This window comes from Somniosus microcephalus, chromosome 6 (assembly GCF_052327205.1).
Source record: "Somniosus microcephalus isolate GS21.2 chromosome 6, FLI_Smic_1.0, whole genome shotgun sequence".
Taxonomy (NCBI): Eukaryota; Metazoa; Chordata; class Chondrichthyes; order Squaliformes; family Somniosidae; genus Somniosus; species Somniosus microcephalus.
Genome location: NC_140992.1, coordinates 237,238,849 through 237,260,280, shown reverse-complemented (window position 1 = coordinate 237,260,280; position 21,432 = coordinate 237,238,849). Strand labels below are relative to the sequence as shown.

The following is a 21,432-nucleotide window of genomic DNA, read 5'->3' as shown; positions in this document are numbered from 1 at the left end:
ATTAGCTAGATCTGAAGATGTACCTCATTCCCAGTCTAGGGTCTGATCAGATTGATAACTGATCCAGATGGAGACTGCGCTCAGCATGGAGCAGCGCCATGTTCTTATTCTCTCCAATAGGAATATGAAGTAGATAGGAACTGTTTCCATACTGATCACCAGGAGTTGGATCATTCCCAATTTCAAGCAATCTTATTCTGCTGAAGGTAGCTGTGCTCTTGCTTGTTCTAGATTGTAATCTGCACCAAGTGAAGAATTTGGGCCAGAGGGGGATGTCCATACTTTATAACCTTGAAAGGGAAGATTTCATTAGCTCGGTATTTAAATAGTGCAAAGGCTGATTTTGTTGCAGAGTAGTTCAGCAGTGATGTGAAGGATTGTTTTATTTCATTTTGGAATCAACCCTGCAGTGAATGAACAGCTGCATAGAACACATTTTTAGCTTGTCAAATTAGTGTCTGTTAAATGTTGGGTTGAATGTACGTAAACTTTATTTTCAAAAAAAGCAAACTAAATTAATGCCTTACTGTAATGTGATAAAATTGTAATGAGTTGCTACCGCAGATGCAATGCATTACCCTGGATATCGACATCCTGCAATGTAATATGGTTAATACTTAATACAGTGTGATAGTTTCATGCCCATAATTGCATTATTATCATAGAAAGTTAAAGCACGGAAGGAGGCCATTTCGGCCCATTGTGTCCGCGCCGGCCAACAAAGAGCTATCCAGCCTAATCCCACTTCCCAGCTCTTGGTCTGTAGCCCAGCAGGTTAGAGCATCCCAAGTGCACATCCAAGTACTTTTTAAATGTGGTTAGGGTTCCTGCCTCTACCACCCTTTCAGGCAGTGAGTTCCAGACCACCACAACCCTCTGGGTAAAGACATTTCCCCACAAATTTTCTCTAAACCTTCCACCAATTACTTTAAATCTGTGCCCCCTGGTTTTTGACCTCTGCTAAGGAAAATAGGTCCTCTGTATCCACTTTATCTAGGCCCCTCATAATTTTATACACCTCAATAAGGTCTCCCCTCAGCCTCCTCTGTTCCAAGGAAAACAGACCCAGCCTATCCAGTCTTTCCTCATAGCTAAGATTCTCTACTCCCGGCAACATCCTTGTAAATCTCCTCTGTACCCTCTCTTGTGCAATCACATCTTTCCTGTAATGTGGTGACCAGAACTGCACGCAGTACTCTAACTGAGGCCTAACTCGTATTTTATATAGTTGAAGCATAACCCCCCTGCTCTTGTATCCTATGCCACGGCTAATAAAGGCAAGCATTCCGTATGCATTCTTAACCACCTTATCTACTTGGACTGCTACCTTCAGGGATCTGTGGACATGCACTCCAAGGTCCCTTTGTTCCTCTACACTACACTACATTATAGATCTAGTGGTCAGTCATGTCTTCTGTGTCCATAATTTGAAGTCAATGAAAATTAAGTGATATATACAGCACTGACTGAATGCAGAGAAAAATAGATTTTTTTTTTGGCTGAGATTTGCAGGGAATGATTTGGCTTCACCGTTCACTATCTTATCTGTGGCTCTTGTACATTGTTAAAATCTAATTGACATCACTGTTTTGTCTAACAAGCCTCCATCTATATATACATTTTTTTAAATTGAGACTGTCAATTGTTCCTCCCGATCTGTCCATTTCCAAACATCTCTCTGGTCTGTGGTCCGTATGATGCAGTTGTTCCACTTTGCATCTGGCCCAGCCATGGCCCCCAGCCTTTTCATGCCTGGCACAGGTACATGTTGGTATTAGGCCTGGCCTAAGGAGATGGGGTAACGTTGCTAGTAAAGGATGAAATCAGAGCAATAGTGAGAAAGGATATTGGCTCAGAAAATCAAGATGTAGAATCAGTCTGGGTGGAGCTAAGAAGCACCAGGGGGCAGAAAACATTGGTGGGAGTTGTCTATAGGCCTCCAAACAGTAGCGGTAATGTAGGGGAGGGCATCAAACAGGAAATTAGAGATTTATGTAACATGGGTACTATAGTAATTGTGGGTGACTAATCTACATATAGACTGGCCAAACCAAATTGGCAATAATACTGTGGAGGATGAATTCCTGGAGTGTGTACGAGATAGATTTTTAGACCAGTACGTTGAGGAGCCAACTAGGGAACAGGCTATCCTAGATTGGGTATTGTGCAATGAGAAGGGGTTAATTAATAGTCTTGTTGTGCGGGGTCCTTTAGGGAAGAGTGACCATAACATGATAGAATTCTTCATTTAAGATGGAAAGTGAAGTAGTCCAATCTGAAACTAGGGTCCTAAATCTAAACAAAGGAAACTACGAAGGTATGAGGAGTGAGTTGGCTATGATTGATTGGGGAGCTTCATTAAAAGGCTTGACGGTGGCTAACATTTAAGGAACGAATGCATGAATTGCAACAGTTATACATTCCTTTCTGGCGCAAAAACACAAGGAAAAGTGGCCCAACCATGGCTAACAAAAGAAATTAAGGATAGTATTAGATCCAAAGAGGAGTCATATAAAGTTGCCAGAAAAAGTAGCAAGCCTGAGGATTGGGAGCAGTTTAGAATTCAGCAAAAAAGGACCAAGAGATTGATTAAGAGGGGAAAAGAGTAAGAAAGTAAACTTGCAAGGAACATAAAAGCGGACTGTAAAAGCTTCTACAAGTATGTAAAAAGAAAAAGATTAGTGAAGACAAAATGTAGGTCCCTTATAGTCAGAAACGGGAGAATTTATAATGGGGAACAAGGAAATGGCAGAGCAATTAAACAAATACTTTGATTTTGTCTTCACGGAAGAGGACACAAATAACTTCCCAGAAATGCAAGAGAACCAAGGGTCCAGTGAGAAGGAGGAATTAAAGGAAATTAGTATTAGTAAAAGAAATAGTGCTGGAGAAATTAATGGGACTGAAAGCCGATAAATCCCCAAGGCCTGATAATCTGCATCCCAGAGTACTAAAAGAGGTAGCCATGGAAATAGTGGATACATTGGTTGTTGTCTTCCAAAATTCTATAGATTATGGAACAGTTACTGCAGATTGGAGGGTGGCAAATATAACCCCACTATTTAAAAAAGGAGGGAAGAGAGAAAACAGGGAACTACAGGCCGGTTAGCCTAACATCAGTAGTAGGGAAAATGCTCGAGTCTATTATAAAGGATGTGATAACTGGACACTTAGAAAATATCAATGGGATTAGACAAAGTCAATATGGATTTATGAAAGGGAAATAATGTTTGACAAACCTACTGGAGTTTTTTGAGGATGTAACTGGTAGAATAGATAAGGGAGAACCAGTGAATGTAGCGTATTTGGATTTTCAGAAGGCCTTTGATAAAGTCCCACATAAGAGGTTAGTGTGCAAAATTAAAGCACATGGGATTGGGGGTAATATACTGGCATGGATTGAAAATTGGTTAACAGACAGGAAACAGAGAGTAGAAATAAATTGGTCTTTTTCGGGGTGGCAGTCGGTGATTAGTGGGGTACCGCAGGGATCAGTGCTTGGGCCCCAGCTATTCACAATATATATCAATGATTTGGATGAGGGAACTATGGTAAACCACTGTTGTTCGTATTGTTGTTCACCACTGTTGTTAGTACTGTTCACTGTTAGTACTGTTGTTCACTCTTGCATATTGTTGTACTTGTCTGTGCATGCCTCAGCTGACTCCGCCCCTGGCTCCACCCTCATGGCTGGGTATAAAGGTCGCTGCTCAGAAGCCTCCGGCCCTTTTGGATACCAGGCAACCACAAGAGGCATGCTCTGTTCTTTGGTAATAAAAGCCTGTTTATTACTTTCTCAATCTCCAGTCTTTTGTAGCAATTGATAGTGCATCAGGAACCAAATGTAATATTTCCAAGTTTGCTGACGACATGAAACTAGGTGGGATTGTGAGTTGTGAGGAGGATGCAAAGAGGCTTCAAGGCGATTTAGACAAGTTGAGTGAGTGGGCAAATACATGGCAGATAGAGTATAACATGGATAAATGTGAAGTTATCCACTTCGGTCGGAAAAACGGAAAGGTAGAGTATTACTTAAATGGTGATAGATTGGGAAATGTTGATGTATAAAGGGACCTGGGTGTCCTTGTACACCAGTCACTGAAAGCAAACATGCAGGTGCAGCAAGCATTTAGGGAGGCAAATGGTATGTTGGCCTTCATTGCAAGAGGATTTGAGTACATGAGTAAGGATGTCTTACTACAGTTATACAGGGCCTTGGTGAGACCACACCTGGAGTACTGTGTGCAGTTTTGGTCTCCTTATCTAAGAAAGGATATACTTGCCTTAAAGGGAGTGCAGCGAAGATTCACCAGACGGATTCCTGGGATGGCAGGACTGTCATATGAGGAGAGATTAGGTTGACTAGGCCTGTATTCACTAGAGTTTAGAAGAATGAGAGGGGATCTCATTGAAAAGTATAACATTCTGACAGGGTTAGACAGACTAGATGCAGGGAGGATGTTTCCCCTGGCTGGGGTTCTAGAACGAGGGGTCATAGTCTCAGGATATGGGGTAGGACATTTAGTGGGAAAAAAGTTGGTTGGCGCCTTGAGGGCGCTAATGGGGCGCAAAGCAACTAGCGCCCGTGCGCAGCGATGTTTGCGCCGCTCACTAAATTAACTAGACATTTTGCGGCGGCGCTAAACACTACCGCCATGATCTCCTGCGCCGGCAGATCGTGATGTCAGTCGAGTGTGCAACGCCCCGGACCGGATATTGAGTGGCGCCCCCTACCTTACCGCCTGCCGCTAGCAACGACAGGTTGAGGGGAGCGTTTTGCAGTCAGGAAGGGACTGGGGGAGCGCTATTTAAAGGCGACTGCTTCCTGAATGTGTTTTTGGTTGGTGACATTTTTGAACCACGCATTTTGAGAGAGAGAGAGAGAGAGAGACCTCGAGACCTCTGGAGAGATTCAACGCTGTGTGAAGGAGTTTTGGGTACTGAGCAGCACTTTGCAGGTTCATTTTGATTTGCCCTTCCTTGTATCAATTTAGTAGAGACTGTAGGGGCTGCACTCCGAGCTCTTTCCCTGGGGCTCTCCATTGTTCTTTCCAGCAAATTTGATGTACAGGCCTCTCCAGGCCGAGATTCAAGGCTGCAATGAGCAGGATGTGGATGGAGAGTAAGATCAACCCTCCCCTTTAAGAACTGGCCGGCGCCATTGTGTCTGTGTTCCATTGCTGACTGACATCATGTGAGCTTTGCCAGCACTCTGAGGTAGCGCCTCGCTCATTGGCCTTTGCGCCTTAAGACAGGTGTGAAGCGCCTGATTTAGCACTCCAATCACCTCCAGGAGCGATAAAAGCCAAGTTTGCATTCGGAGGTGATAATTAGCGGCAGGTGCTAATCTTTGCGCCCGGCCGATAATTGCACCCCAAATGGGGCGATACTGAATTTCTCCCCCTTAGGACTGAGATGAGGAGAAATTTCTTCACTCAGAGGGTGGTGAACCTGTGGAATTCTCTACCACAGAAGGCTGTGGAGGCCAAGTCACTGAATATATTTAAGAAGGAGATAGATAGATTTCTAGACACAAAAGGCATCAAGGGGTATGGGGAGAGAGCGGGAATATGGTATTGAGATAGAGGATCAGCCATGATCATATTGAATGGCGGAGCAGGCTCAAAGGGCCGAATGGCCTACTCCTCCTATTTTTCTATGTTTTCTCCCCCGCCCCCCTCCTTTCCCTGCCTTTGTACTTGCTTAAAACGTATTACATATCTAACTTTTTCCAGTTCTGATGAAAGGTCATTGACCTGAAACATTAACTGTTTCTCTCTCATCAGATGCTGCCTTACCTGCTGAGTATTTCCAGCATTTTCTGTTTTTATTTCAGACTAGTACAGTTTGCTTTTAAAAGCGGTGTTCTAGGCCTTTGTGGAAAATGGCGTGAGACTTGCTATTTTATATCCCAATATATAGTGTAGGGATGGGGTTAGTACTGTAGTGCAAAGTCAATAATGTCATCCCACAATTTTCGTATGAGCAGTCAACCTGGAGTTGCTAACTGGGGAAGAATCATCGCTCCATTACTCATTGGAAAATTGATGACTTGCAGGTTCACAAAGTTGCAAAAATCTTTAAGACCCACACTTGTATTCTTTTATGCTGGTGCCGATCAGGGTGCACACCAATCCAACAGATTAACTGTTCATTAATTTCATTGGTGTTTTGGAGACATTGCTGTTGCAGAATGGCTGCTGCGTTTGCTTACAGAACAGCCGTAACTGCACTTCAAAAATAATTACTATTTTGTAATGCTTTTGAGCTATTTTGATGTGATCGAGTTATGTAAGTGTAGTTGCATTAGTACAAACTATATATATTTTGCTGTATTATGAATGGTGCTTTTGTTTGCAGCACAGACATATCGTACTTAATGCTTTTGTATAAAAAAAACTATAAATAATTTAAAAGGAATACATGGTTAATGTGAGAGAATCAATTGTTCTGATGAGTTGTTTGTACCCTAAGTAATCAGATCAATCAGCTTCCACTGCAGTGAAGGTGGTGCCACTCCAGTTAAATCATACTTATCCTATTGAAGACAAAAAATAGAAGGGGAGGATTTCGCATGGTCATTTTGATTTAATTTGTCTCTGATTTCTTAATATTATTTTTCATTATGTCAATAGCATATAAAGTTTGTTTGAAAAACAATTTCTATATCCACTCTGACAGAAACTTTGTATTTGAAAGTAGAAAAGGAATCATAAAAGCAGTGCTGGTCCTACGTCCTGTTTCTAAATCAAACGATGTCTCGAGTGTAAATATTCTATATTAACTGAGTGTAAAATTAATATTTAAAAATATAACTTCCATCCTTCCTGCTGCAACCTTGCTGATCCAGTATTGTGTAAATCTTCAACAGAATCTGTGGTGAATCTTAATCTAGCATATGAACATATAAAAAGCAAGATGAGAAAAGACCATCAGATTTGTCTCATCCAGATAACAGTGAAGCCTTGTCTACCATTCAACTGTCTAACCATGCAGTCTCCTGGGAGAGGCAAATAACTAGAGGAAAAAAACCTGCAGCCAATTCGGGAAAATCTTTGTGAAATGCCTCTCTTGACTCCCTAAGGCAATCGGGCAAGCTCTAGGAGACTGTAGTAGCCATTACTCCTCATAATCTAGGCGAACTGGCAACTTGCCTTCTATAAGTAGAAATAACCTCTTCTCACAGGACCTTGGCCAGTTCCCTTTTAAAGGACTGTATAAACTCCATAATCAACATAATGACTTATGTAGCGCTTTTGATGTAGTAAAACATCCCAAGGTGCTTCACAGAAGCATTATCAGACAAAGAAATTAACACCGAGCCAAAGAAACAGACGTCTGGACTGGTGACCAAATGCTTGGTAAAAAAGATAGGCTTTAAGCAGTGTCTTAAAGGAGGAGAGGTGGAGAGGCTTGAGGAGAGAATTTGAAAGCTTATGGTCCAGCCAGCTGAAGGTACAGACACTAATGGTGGTGGGAAGGAAATCGGGGATGCATAAAAGGTCAAAGTTGGAGGAATACAGAGTTCTCGGCGGATTGTAGGGCTGGAAAATGTTAGACATAGAGTGAGGTGAGGCTATGGAGGAATTTGAACATGAGGATGAGGAATTTAAAATTGATGGGTTGGTGGACCAAGAGCCAATGTAGGTCAGCGAGCACAGGGGCGATGGGTGAACGGGACTTGGTGTGAGTTAGGATACGGGCAGCAGAGTTTTAGATGAGCTGAAGTTTATGCAGGGTGGAAGATGGGAGGCTGGCCAGGAGAGAATTGGAATAGTTGAGTCTGCAGGTAACCAAAGCATGGATGAGAGTTTCAGCAACAGATGGGCTGAGGCAGGGGTGGAGACGAGAGAGTGAAGTAGGCGATCTTGGTAAGAGAGAGTATATGGGATTGGAAGTGCAGCTCAGGGTCAAGTAGGATGCCGAGATTGCAAACAGTCTGGTTCAGCCTGAGACAGTGGCCAGGGGTCCTGTAGGATTTTTGTATGAAATCCAAAATTGGACACAATACACCAAGTATGTGTACGGTAGCATAGTGGTTACAGTGGGATTTGAACTCGTGTTACTGACATGCCAGTTCAAATACCACTATGGCAGTTTGAGAATTTGACTTCCGTATTAAAAAAAAAATGGAAATACAAAGCTGATATAAGTGACCATGAAGCTGTCAGATTGTCACAAATATCCAACTGGTTCACTAATGTCCTTTAGGGAAAGAAACCTGCCGGCCTTACCCGGTCTGGCCTATAATTGACTCCAATCCCACACCAATGTGGTTGACTCTTAACTGCCCTCTGAACTGGCCCGGTAAGCCACTCGGTTGTATCAAACCGTTACAAAGCAGCATTGTGGGAGCATCTTCACCACAGGGGTTGAAGAAGGTGGCGCACCATCACCTTCTCAATGACAACTAAGGATGAGCAATAAACGTCAGCCTTGCCAGTGATGGACACATCCAGAAGATTAATCTTTTTAAAGTTTGCTTGTAGCAGAGCCTTATGTAGCCTAAGTATAGTACTTTTTGTTTTGTACTTGATATCCAAGCAATGCAACCTTGTCTAAATTGGCCTACAAGCCATCTATCCAGCAGAATGACTGTCCTATAATCTATTACAATTAACTTTTTTCCAACAGTCATCAATGTACAGTACTTTATTGAACAGTTTTGGAAATCAAGCTATTTCACATCCCTAGGAATATCTTGATCCAACATTCTGGTCACCTTTTCAAAAGAAGTAATATGGTTAGTGAGGTAGTACCTGGGAATCTCTACTAACTGTCAAACTGTTCGTGATTCACTTTTTTCTTTTATCGCTAGGTTCTCCTGACTGCTCATTCATAAGCCCTTAGTAGTTTCACACTGGTAATTTTCCATCCAATTTCCTCACTTTTGAATTGTATGCTATCTATCTCTTTTCTGATTTATTGCTATCCTACTTTGAGCAATCAACAAAGTGTGATGAGAATGGATGGACTGTGACAGAAAAAAGTGACAGGTGCAGGAAATAAGTGTTACGCAGCAGGAAGTATGCACAAGCACACGATGTCATGAATAAGTCTATTTAATTGAAATTCAACAAATTCATACAGTCACTCGCTAGTTAACTGGACTGCTGGACAACTCCAGTGACTAAGTTCTTTAATTTTGTTTAATGCAGATTTACTCAGCTGAAAAGCCTGAACTTGTCGAATAATAAACTGACAAAATTTCCAGCATCTTTGTGTGAAATCTCAACTCTTACTGAAGTCAACTTCTCCTGTAACAGGATACACAACATCCCTGAAGAGATTGGCAACTTGCAAAAGTAAGTTTTATAATAGGAGATACAAGCAAAAGTGTAAAGAATTTGTTTTATACAATAGTTCTTGACATGAATCAGTCATTCGTGAAAGAAGGACTTATAAAATAATACTGAGCGGCCTGCGGGTGACACTGTCCCGGGAGAGTATAAATACTTTGGCACGGGCCCAGCTTGCGCAGGACATTAACAGGAACTAGTGAAGGACACAACTAGACCTCCATGTTGTAAAACATTTGATTAAAGCTTTGTTTAACGCTTAGACCAACTGCCTAGTAGTTTTCTTACGTCAGTTCTCACCTTGGTTTAACATCTGGTGGATGCAATTCATGTTAATTTCCTTCTTATGTCCTCCCAAACTTTCAAAGTATATGAAGTGTTTGCACAAATTCCATTTTAAAACACAATAATGCACATTCATAACCAGCTGCACAATGCACCTGTTCTCACAGCCTTTTACTTTGTTTTTTCACCACTATTTAATATTTTTACAGCATCTTGATGTTCATAGAACCTAAAGCAAAGCATTGTGGAAGATTATATGTTCTAATTTAAACAGGACATGGTGGTTTTTATATTCCTTTTCCAATTTTCTCCATAATAGTGCAAATCTTAATGGATTGAGAATGTCCTGCAGACATGCCGTAATTGCTAGTTATTGGTACATAGTCTTTTAATTTTTTTGGATTACACAGATTCTACAGCACAGAAACAGACCATTTGGCCCAACTGATCTATGCCAGCGTTTATGCTCCACACGAGCCTCCTCCCACCCCTCTTCATCTAACCCCACCAGTGTATCCTTCTATTTCTTTCTCACTCATGCTTATCTAGCTTCCCCTTCAATGCATCAATTTGCCTCAATTACTCCTTGTGGTAGCACGTTCCACATTCTTACCACTCTTTGGGTAAAGAAGTTTCTCCTGAATTCCCTATTGGATTTATTAGTGACTATCTTATATTTATGACCTCTAGTTCTGGACACCCTCAGAAGTGGAAACATTTTCTCTACATCCACCCTAGCAAACCCTTTAATTATCTTAAAGACCTCTATTAGTTTTCCTTTAGTTTGTGTTACGGTAAAAGAGACCTATATATTTATATGTCTTTCATGTTTTCAAACTGCTCATTATTTTAAGGATCCTGGTACAGAATCTGTGTGTAAATTAACTTTGGCATGTCAGATATTTCCTCCTTTTTTGCCCAAACAAACTGTAACATTTTTTGTTTGAAGTGGGCATGCAGCATATATAAACAAATGAAGGCATTATTTTGTACACAGAATTTATGAACAAGATTTATTATTTCTTTCCATTCCAAGTCTTCAGACTTTCTTTCTGGATGGGAATTACCTTCAGAGTTTGCCTACAGAATTAGGAAATGTGCAACAGCTGACCCATCTTGGCTTGTCCTTCAATGACTTCAAAGCGATCCCAGTGGTGTGCGAGATTTTAACAGCCATGGATAAGCTTAGCATGGCTGGAAACCATTTACAGACATTGGCACTGGAAACACTGGGCCAAATGACTCACATTAAACACCTGGATCTTAGGTAAGGAAACGGTAAATACTACAGCAGTGGCTCTATAAATCCACGTACTTGATACAAATCTCTCATTCAGATATGCACGATGTTGCTGTGCTTCTTGTGTATGCAATCATTTTGTAGCAAATCAGCCTGTCTGGTACCACATTTCATATTCAAGTTGAGGTTATTATTGACGAGCAAGAACATAATTCTGATGAGCAGGAACATGGCAAAATTCATTCAAACTAAAAAGGGCTCTGTTTGGTAATAGTCCCTCACTGAATTCACGATGCTTTAGTCTGCTGATAATTAAACTGTAGTTTATTTTTTTAATTAGAAAAAACATTTTGACTTAAATTACTAAGACCAGGACTTGTAAATTGAAGGATATATCTGTTCTGAAGTTCTTGAGGTAATGAAATATTGGTGCTGAATAAATGTGATATTGTAGGTCATATTTGCTGGCATGTTAAGTATTGCTGAGTGTGCTTGTGAACTTTCCTGGTTGTTGATATGCCGAAGATGTGTTTTTTGTGTGTATGGAAGACCTGAAATTAATCAAGTTTGACAGATGATGCTGCTATATTTAAGAGCATAAGAAATAGGAGCAGGAGTAGGCCATTCGGCCCTTCGAGCCTGTTCCACCATTCAATGAGATCATGGCTGATCTTCTGCCTCAACTCCATTCACCGGCCCTATCGCCATATCCCTTGATGCCCTTACCAGTCAGAAATCTATCGACTTCTGTTTTGAATATACCCAATGACTGAACCTCCACAGCTCTCTGGGGTAGAGAATTCCAAAGATTCACCACCCTCTGTGAAGAAATTTCTTCTCATCTCAGTCCTGAATGGCCTACCCTTTATCCTGAGGCTGTGGCCCCTGGTTCTAGACTCCCCAGCCAAGGGAAACATTCTCCCAGCATCCACCCTATCAAGCCCTGTAATAATTTTGTATGCTTCAATGAGACGCTCTCTTCTGAATTCAAGAGAATACAGGCCTAGTTTACTCAATCTCTTCTCGTACGACAGTCCCGCCATCCCAGGAATCAATCTCGTGAACCTTTGTTGCACTCCCTCTATGGCAAGTATATCCTTCCTTAGGTAAGAGACCAAAATTGTACACAGTGCTCCAGGTGTGGTCTCACCAAGGCCCTATATAATTGGAGTAAGACTTCTTTACTTCTGTACTCAAATCCTCTTGTAATGAAAGCCAGCATACCATTTGCCTTCCTAATGGCTTGTTGCACCTGCACATTCACTTTCAGTGACTCATGTACAAGGACACCCAGGTCCCTTTGAGCATCTGCATTCCGCAATCTTTCACCATTTAGGAAATAATCTGCCTTTCTGTTTTTTTCTACCAAAGTGGATAACTTCACATTTATCCACATTATATTCCATCTGCCATGTTCTCGCCCACTCACTGAGCCTGTCGAGATCCCCTTGAAGCCTCTTCACATCCTCTTCGCAACTGACACTGCCACCTAGCTTTGTATCATCAGCAAATTTGGAAATGTTACGTTTAGTCCCCTCATCCAAATCATTGATATAGATTGTGAATAGCTGGGGCCCAAGCACCGATCCTTGCGGTACCCCACTAGTCACAGCCTGCCATCCTGAAAAAGACCCGTTTATCCCTACTCTTTGTTTTCTGTCTGTTAACCAATTTTCAATCCATGCTAGTATATTACCCCCAATTCCATGTGCCCTAATTTTGTTCACCAACCTCTTGTGTGGGACCTTATCGAAGGCCTTCTGAAAATCCAAATACACCGGTTCCCCTTTGTCTACTCCACTAGTTACATCCTCAAAGAACTCCAATAGGTTTGTCAAACACGATTTCCCTTTCATAAATCCATGTTGACTCTGCCCAATCTTACTATTAGTTTCTAAGTGCCCAGTTATTGCATCCTTTATAATAGATTCCAGCATTTTCCCAACTACTGATGAGGTTAACAGGTCTGTAGTTCCCCGTTTTCTCTCTCCCTCCTTTCTTAAATAGTGGGGTTACATTTGCTATCCTCCAATCTGCAGGAACCGTTCCAGAATCTATAGAATTTTGGAAGATGACAACCAATGCATCCACTATCCCAATCGCCACCTCTTTCAAAACCTTAGGATGTCACTTGTCATTTTAGAGAATAGTATATTAAATAACGTTGGTAGGGCATAGTACCAAATCAGAATAATAGAAATTTAAAAAGTGGCGACTATAACTGAAATTCATATTTGCAAAAGTTTAGAGACAGATGCATGTGCATACAGCCTGTTGATGCTAATGCAGGGTTTTTATTAGTGCTTAATAATAAAATTTAGCAGAGTTTTGCAACTGCTAAGATTTTATCCCAACATCCACAGCCTTTTTGAGGAGAAAATTCCAGATTTGCACTGGCCTAGCTTTAATTTTAAGATTATGCCCCTTTATTCTGGATTCCCCACCAGTGGATATTGGCGCTAAGGCGCTTACTGCTGACCTCGAAGAAAGCTGCCCACTGGGATCTCATGATCTCTTTGGTGAGAAGTTTGCCTTTCTCGACGTGCAATTGGTTGTAGCGCAATGTACAGGAACCCCCAGCAAAGAGCTGCAGTGATGTCAATGAGCTGTCTAAGCAGCCAATCACATTGAAGAATTCTCAGACAGCAAACCAGGAAATGAAAAGCAGCTTTTATCTGCACTTTTTAAAAATGTTAGCGGCGAAATAAAGATTGGGACCTTCACAGGGGGGTAAGGTAGAAGTTGAAATATCCTGAACTAAAATTTAAAAAGGGCTAATGATGGCTAATGCCATAGTTTCTTTGTATCTACCCTAACAAATCCCTTTTATGATTTTAAACACACCTATTAGATCAACCCTCAACCTTCTAAACTCAAGCCACGTTTATGAAACCAGTCCTCGTAATTTTACCCTTAATCCTTGGTATAATTCTGGTGAATCTGCGAAGTACCCCCCTCCAAGACCAACATATCTTTCCTGAAGTTCGGTGCCCAAAACTGAGTTCAGTACTCCAGATGAGGTCTGACCAAAACTCTCTACAACTAAAGCATCAATTCCTCACTTTTGTATTCCGACCCCCTTGAGATAATGGCCAATATTCCATTAACCTTTTTGATTACTTTTTTGTAATTAAGAAAATATTCCAATTTGTCTTTCTCTGATCCAAAACTAGATGATCTCACATTTCCCCACATTGAACTCCATCTGCCATAGATGCACTTATGTACTTTTGTAACTATCTGCTCTCATCTACACAACTTACTGTGTCTCTTAACAGTGCCTTATAAAACTTGGGTATACAACTCTGTTCCTTGCTTGGTACCACACTTACCTATCCACTCATAGTCAGAGCATCTCCAGCAATGGCTTCCCTCCAGCTGCCACCACGTTACCTCTAGAGTCCCACAGTGATTAGCCCCCTCCTCTTCCACATCTGAATGACAGCATCCTAAGACACGGGATCAGGTTCCGCAGGTACACTTATGATACTCGGCTCTACCTCCACTCCACCTCTCGTGACCCCGCCACTGCCTCTTTGTAGTCAGACAGCTTGTCCAACATCGCGTACTGAATGAACTGCAATTTCCTCCAGTTAAACATTGGGAAGACTGAAGCCATCGTCTTCACCACCCCCTCCACCCGGTCACAATTTCCATACCCTTGCCACCAATTCCATCCACCTCCGAGGTTGTGAACCAAACTGTTTGCAACTTCGGTATCCTATTTGACCCCAAGCTGAGCTACTGACACCATATCCTCTCCATCAAAGTCTGCCTACTGCATCCTGTAACATCGCCCATCTCTGCCCCGTCACAGCACATCTGCTGCTAAAACCCTTAAGCATACTGTTGTTACCTCCATTCTCTACTATTCCACTGATCTCCTGGCTAGCCTCCCATCCTCTAGCCCCCATCAACTTCAGCTCATCCAAACATCTGCCCATATCCTATCCTGCACCAAGTCCCACTAAGCCATCGCCCATATGCTCGCTAACCTACATTGGTTCCCGGTTCCCCAATGCCTCAAATTTAAAATTCTCATCCTCATGTTTAAATCCCATCATCGCCTCATCCCTCCCGATTTCTGCAACACTAGCCTCCGAGAATGCTGCATTCCTCCCACATGGGCCTCTTGTGTATCCCCCACTCCTTTCGCCCTGCCATTGGTGTGTGTGCATACAGCTATCTAGCCCTATTCCCTCCCTAAACTTCTCTGCCTTTCCACTTCTCCTTAAAGTGCACCTCTTTGATGAAGCTTTTAGTCACCCCTCCTAATATCATCTTTTGTTCACCATCAATTTTTGTTTGACCACGCTTCTGTGAAGTGCCTTTGAATGTTTTGCTATGTAAAGGCATTATATATATAAATGCAAGTATTTTATTTTGCTATTGTGAATTGGTCCTAGTACAAAACATAACCTAGAGACGGGACTGATTTGGAGAATATATTGACTGTTTGGAATTTGGGTCGAGTACAACTACCAATTGCCAGTATGTGTAGAGTTCATCCTTTTCAAACCCCTCAGTGGCCTCACTCCTCCCTATCTCTGTAGCCTCCTCCAGCCCTACAACCCTCAGATTTCTGCGCTCCTCCAATTCTGGTCTCTTGCGCATCCCAGGCTCTGGATTTCCCTCCCTAAATATCTCTGCCCCTTTCCTCTTTTAATAGCTCCTTAAAACCTACCCTCTGACCAAGCATTTGGGCACCTGCCCTAACATATCCATATGTGGCTTAGTGTCAAATTTTGTTTGATAATGCTCCTGTGAAATGCTTTGGGATGTTTTGCTCAGTCAGAGACGCTATTTAATTGCAATTTGTTGTTGTCGAATGCTCCAGAGCCTAGTGACTGTTAACTCCAGTGGGTATGCAAATAATTTACTTTCCAGCAACATTGCGATACAACAAGTAACCAACAGATGGCAGCATGGCCCTCAGCAAATAACAATGTTGTCTGGAAAGAGCAACTTAAGAGATGAATATAAATCAGGATGTCCATTTTAAATCATGTAATGTTTAAAAAAAAAAGTGTGTGTCTCAAATAGCTAATGCAAATAAGTATTCCCCCCCCCCCCCCCCCCCCCCACCTTTCCCTCTCTTTGGGGCTCTTTTCACTGTTAAAGGCACTATTTAAATACAAGTTGTTGTATTATTGGATATTTGCTCCCCCCCCCCCCCCCCCCAATTGATCTTCCCAACACCTTTTCCTTGGTTTTCTTAAGTTATTTAAATCCTGTTTTGCCCTTTCCTCTAGAATATTATACATTATACTCCCCTTTCCTTGTGCATTTATTTTGTCTTTTTTGCTCAAACTTTAATTTTGGACTTCTCTACATTCTCTGGTCTGTAGGTATGACCAAATTGGCATCTAAGTAATTGAAGCCTCCCAGTAGCTCAAAGCTATAAAAGAACTTTGAATCCTCTTGCAGCCCATACTTTTTAACATGTATGTGTGCCTTTGCATTTAGCATCTCTCAATGAAGCTTGGAATTACTTATTTTTTAGTGTCTATTTTCTGTGCTGTAATGAAAGTGTGACTAATCAGTGGATGCTCTTTTCTTTATGGCTTTTGAAGCTCAACTGAATTCCAAACTTGTGCTGAAACAGTGTTTGTTTTTCTGAAAACTTTTTTTTACTTTTAATGGTTCCATTATGTAGTCTCTTTGGTTTTTCTCATTTTTATTAATATTAAATCATTAGTGGTTATAGGTAGGACTTACACATTTTTAAAATTAACAATGAATGTGTTACCATATGAGTTCTTGTTTTTCACAAAGGGAACTTATTGAAAATAAGTGCTAGACATAACTGATGCTTAGAATCATGGAATAGTACAGCACAGAAGGAGGCCATTCGGCCCATTGAGTCTGCACTGGCTCTTTCGAAGAGCAATCCAGTTAGTCCCACTCCCCCGCTCTTTCCCCATATCCCTGCAACTTTTTCCATTTCAAGTATTGATCCAATTGCCTTTTGAAGACTACTATTGAATCTGTATCCACCACCCTATCAGGCAGTGCATTCCAAATCAAAACCACTCGTTGTATAAAAAAGTTTTTCCTCATGTCGCCTCTGGTTCTTTTGCCAATCACCTTAAATCTGTGCCCTCTCAGCCATCGAAACCCTTCATGATTTTAAACACCACTATCAAACCTTCTCTTAGCCTCCTCTGCTCTAAGGAGAATATTCCCAGCTTCTCCAGTCTATCCACGTAACTGTAATCCCTCATCCCTGGAACCATTCTAGTAAAATCGCTTCTGTACCCTCTCCAAAGCCTTCACGTCCTTCCTAAAGTATGGTGCCCAGAATTGGACACAATACTCCAGCAGGGGTCGAACTAGTATTTTATATAGGTTTAGCATAACTTTCTGGCTTTTGTACTGTACGCCTAATATATTTATAAAGCCCGGGATCCCATAAGCTTTATTAACTGCTTTGTTAACCTGTCCACCTTCAAAGATTTTTGCTTCTAAAGGAATTTTACTTTTTGGAAATTGCATGCTATTTTGATGTACAGAAGACATTTTAGGACATTGCGATGCTACATTTTAGGACATTGTGCTGCTGGTGGGGGTACTATATCGTTCCAAAAGCAACTAGTTACCAACTCAAAATAACTGAGTTGTGACCTAGATGTATGGCTGAGATATTCTGTTCATTCCATTTTGCATTTTCTGAACACTGCCAGAAGGCTTTAGATTTAAATATTCATCAAACTATCCTACAATAAAATGTTTCCTTCAGAGAGGAGAGGAAGGAGAAATTCTGTTAAGAAATCGGATAGAATAATTGTACAAGCTTCCACAACAGATAACCCCCCCCACCCCGTACTTCACCTATGATAGTTTGCATCTCGGACAAAGACCTGCCATAAGATGAGCAGAGTTCTGTTGATTTTGAAAAATCAGTTCTTTAGACGATTTTTTGACCAGGTGACTTGTACACTGAGGGTTTGCTTTCTTGCTCAGGGAAAACCCTCGATAGATGTTTTCTGTAAATGTGGCATCGGGCAAGAGCACAGTCCTAGTCGTTGATGGGAATCCCTCTCATCACCATCACTACCAACTTGCATGTATACCGTACCTTTAACACCTTAAAGGTCCAGATGTTCGAAATTGCTGCCTTTCAGGGTAAGCAGACCATACCCATATGTGAATACTTAAGTGCTATACCATTTTTCAATGCAGGAATTCTGCAACGTCTGAACAGTAATCAGTCAGGTTCATCACCACATGGACATCTTTTGTGCTTAATGTTTACAAAATTTGAAACCCTATGGGTGCCTTGACATATAATCCCTGTTCGATCTTTGCACAACAATGATGTGGAAATTTCTGAATGCTATCAAGCAACTTGTGAAGTTAACCTCTAGGTCTCTGCTGTTACAACCTTCAGTCATAACTCCTTCAAGCCATAATGTTAAATACATTTATTTCTGCCATCCCTTCTTTATTTTTCACTTGATTGCTTCTAAATGCATCTATTGTAGGTATTGAACAGGATTAGTGAAAATCTAATAAGAGTGGTAAGAACATTTATTCACATGGTAAATATGTTTTTCTTTAAAAGTGTACTTGTCATTGTAAATCCTGAGATTTGCACTTTTTGCAACAGGAACTGTAACTCTTTGCTTGTCAGTTTGGCTCAGCAGGACTTGAGCAAATAACCTATGCTGACACTTCAGTGCTGCATTGTCTAAGGTGCTGTTTTTTGAATGAAACAGTAATCTGAGGCTCAAGTCTTGGAGGGGGGTTTGAACCTACAAGCATCTAACTCCGAGTTCTAGTAACTGACCCAAGCTGATGAGCAAAGGGCTGCAATTCCTATTGGAGGCCCTCTGGCTGTTCCAGTGGTTCAGGTGAACGTAAAAGATCCCGTGGCACTATTCAAAGAGGAGGCATTTCTCCTGGTGTCCTGGTCGATATGTTTCCTCAACCAAAAACAGACTAACTGGTCATTCATCTCATTTGCTGTTTGTGAGACCTTTGCTGTGCACAAATCACCTGCCTACAGTGACTGCACTCCAAAGTAATTCATTGGTTGTGAAGCAGTTTTGAATGTCCTGCGGGTGTCACAAGGCACTATGTATAAATGTAAGTTCTTTTTTCTTGACGAGTTTTTGTTCTTCCTGCCCACGTTCTGCTTGATGGTTAGCTGTTTTGGAAAATATCTGAACGACACATAGAAGCACAGCAAGAGTTTATCAGGAGTTTTCAATAATCTTGACACTTTTCAGCTGCATCTTATTTGGTTCAGATCTGGCATCCACCAACTGTAAAAAGAAAAAAATTAGAAAGGATTAATGAAGGTTTTTGAATTACAGGAAACTCTCATTTAAACGGCACCTAAATATCCGGAATTGTCTGTTAACCGGCAAAATTCATACTCCGAAGACACCTCAATAACCGGCAATGTTGCCGAGTCCGAGTCTCCCGCGGTGGCCGAGTTAGTCAGTGGGGGTAGTTCTCCAAACTGCCACTACTCGGCTTCTTGGCACTGTCAGAAGTCCAAACACCTCAATAACAGGAGTCTGGCTCTTTGTTTGTTAAAAACAGCCTCGGTAGATAACCCTCACCGTCATCCGGAATTTTTAATCAACCGGCACCATCCTGGTCCCGTCAGTGCCGGATACCAGAGAGTTTCCTGTAAATACATTGTTGGTATTCCTGCCTTATTCCTCCTTATCCAAGCCATTAGCAAAAGGAAAAATGTAAGACTAAGCACTAATTTGTGGAGAATTGCACAAGTCCTTTTTCCTGCAGCTGAAAATATGCCAATTTATAAATGCCTTCAGATTTTTGCTTAGCTAGCTTTTGATCCACTTTGCTTCTCTTAATTCCACAAGGCTCTTGTGAGGTGTTTGATCAGACACTTGTTAAAAGTAAAGTACCATATGTTCACTGTTTCTATTGACTTTGTCATGTCCTTGAAAAATTCTTGTAAATAGTACAGTACAAACTCCTGGTCAAGTTCATGTTGGTTGTAATTTAATCATATTTATTTCTGTTACGTAATCCTGATTGTCTCGTTGTTGTATGCAACAGGCCTAGAATTTTAATTTCATGCCTCTAGTTTTACCAGCCCCTTTAAGTGTGCTATTTGTTATTTTGGGCTCTGCTCTAAATTTGTTTCTTTGTGTTTATTAGGTTGAATTCAATTAGGTCAGTAGTGATGGACAGCCTAGAAGCTATTAACCATGTAACTTACCTGGATCTGCGAGACAACCTTCTGACTGAACTTGACTTAAGTGTAATTGCAAGTATTGAACATCTGCATTGTGAACGCAACAATCTGACCACCCTCACGTTAAGTGGTTTCTCTTTAAGGACGTTGTATGCTGGCTCCAACCGTAAGTCAACAGATTTTTAACTTTTTGGTCACTTTCTACTAATTGGCATGTTCTTATAAAGCCTGAACTCATCCTTGCTCTGAATCATTGCACTGTGGATTGCAGGACCTCTGGGTCAGTGTTTGTGACCCAGATGACCTATAGATTTGTTGGAACTTTGAGCACCCCACACTGAGATAGCTTAACAGACAAAAGTAACCCCATTTCATTTGTGTTTAAAAATCCAGTTCTTGTGGACTCCCAAGATATGATGGCACTAGGAGTGAAGATCAGTTGAGGAATAGTGCCAAGTGACAGCAAAGATCAAGGGAGGCATGGCTGGAGAAGAGGGTGGTGAAAGAGGAGATGGCTGAAGAAAAGAGAAGAGAGCATTGCAGGGTTTGGAGAAAACCAAGAGAAAAAAGTGGAAGTAGGGGGCTCGAGTCCAGTATGGCAGCCGAGTGTGTGTGAATTTATAAGATGTTATTTGGATCTGGGCAAAGAGCTAGACATCACAAAGCGGGATCGTTGGTGTAGGGCCTACCGCAAGGTAGCCACGTTGCACTGTACAGCTTTTCCAATGGACTGAGTGATATATTTATATTCAACTCGTATTCTCATTGAGGTTGACTGGAATTTCTATTTAAGATATCCTGTTTTAATAACTTATTTTGGGTGTCTGTTTAGAGTTGACAACACTGAGCATCTATCCACTTCCTGGTCAACTGGTTCACCTTGATCTCTCGAGGTAGGTGGATATCTATCTGCATGTACATGTATAGTTAATATGTATAGATATTTCATATACTTCACCAGTAAATTTAAAATGGTCACAGAAGCCAGTGTATTAGCTATTTTTACTTATTCTGCAAAGTATGATTTTTCAAGTAAACATCAGAAGTTTATGATCAAATTATTTTATTTTACCTCTATAGGAACAGGCTGGAATCTGTACCTGACTGGGTCTGTGATGCCAAGAAACTTGAGCTGCTGGATGTTAGTCATAACCTGATTACAGAATTACCTATGAGGTGGGAAAGGATAGTAGATCTCTCATGATATTGCTCGTGGCTAGTTTAAGGCATCAACCTTGTATTACCTGTACTGAGCTGACGTTGCTGCTTTTCAACCCCTCATTAAGATTCTATAGTTAACTGAAGGATTTCATTTATCAATTGAAGCAGGCATGGAGACGGAGTATTTGGGGCAGGATTTAGTCCTGCAAAGCTGAAGTTTGACTGGTTTCTCTGATGTTGCTTGTGGAGCACTTTGTGTCCGTTTACCA

General features: G+C 41.3%; 1 protein-coding gene across 2 annotated transcripts in view; it reads left to right on the top strand.

Moving 5' to 3' along the window:
* Positions 1-21,432, top strand: part of phlpp2 (PH domain and leucine rich repeat protein phosphatase 2) — a 226,062-nt gene that overhangs the window by 157,033 nt on the left and 47,597 nt on the right. For both annotated transcript variants that reach the window (XM_085991585.1, XM_085991584.1), the window contains 5 exons: positions 9,159-9,305; positions 10,621-10,851; positions 19,966-20,168; positions 20,835-20,895; positions 21,083-21,178. In XM_085991585.1, the coding sequence (XP_085847711.1) occupies positions 9,159-9,305; positions 10,621-10,851; positions 19,966-20,168; positions 20,835-20,895; positions 21,083-21,178 (738 nt within the window). The remainder of the gene's footprint in view (positions 1-9,158; positions 9,306-10,620; positions 10,852-19,965; positions 20,169-20,834; positions 20,896-21,082; positions 21,179-21,432) is intronic.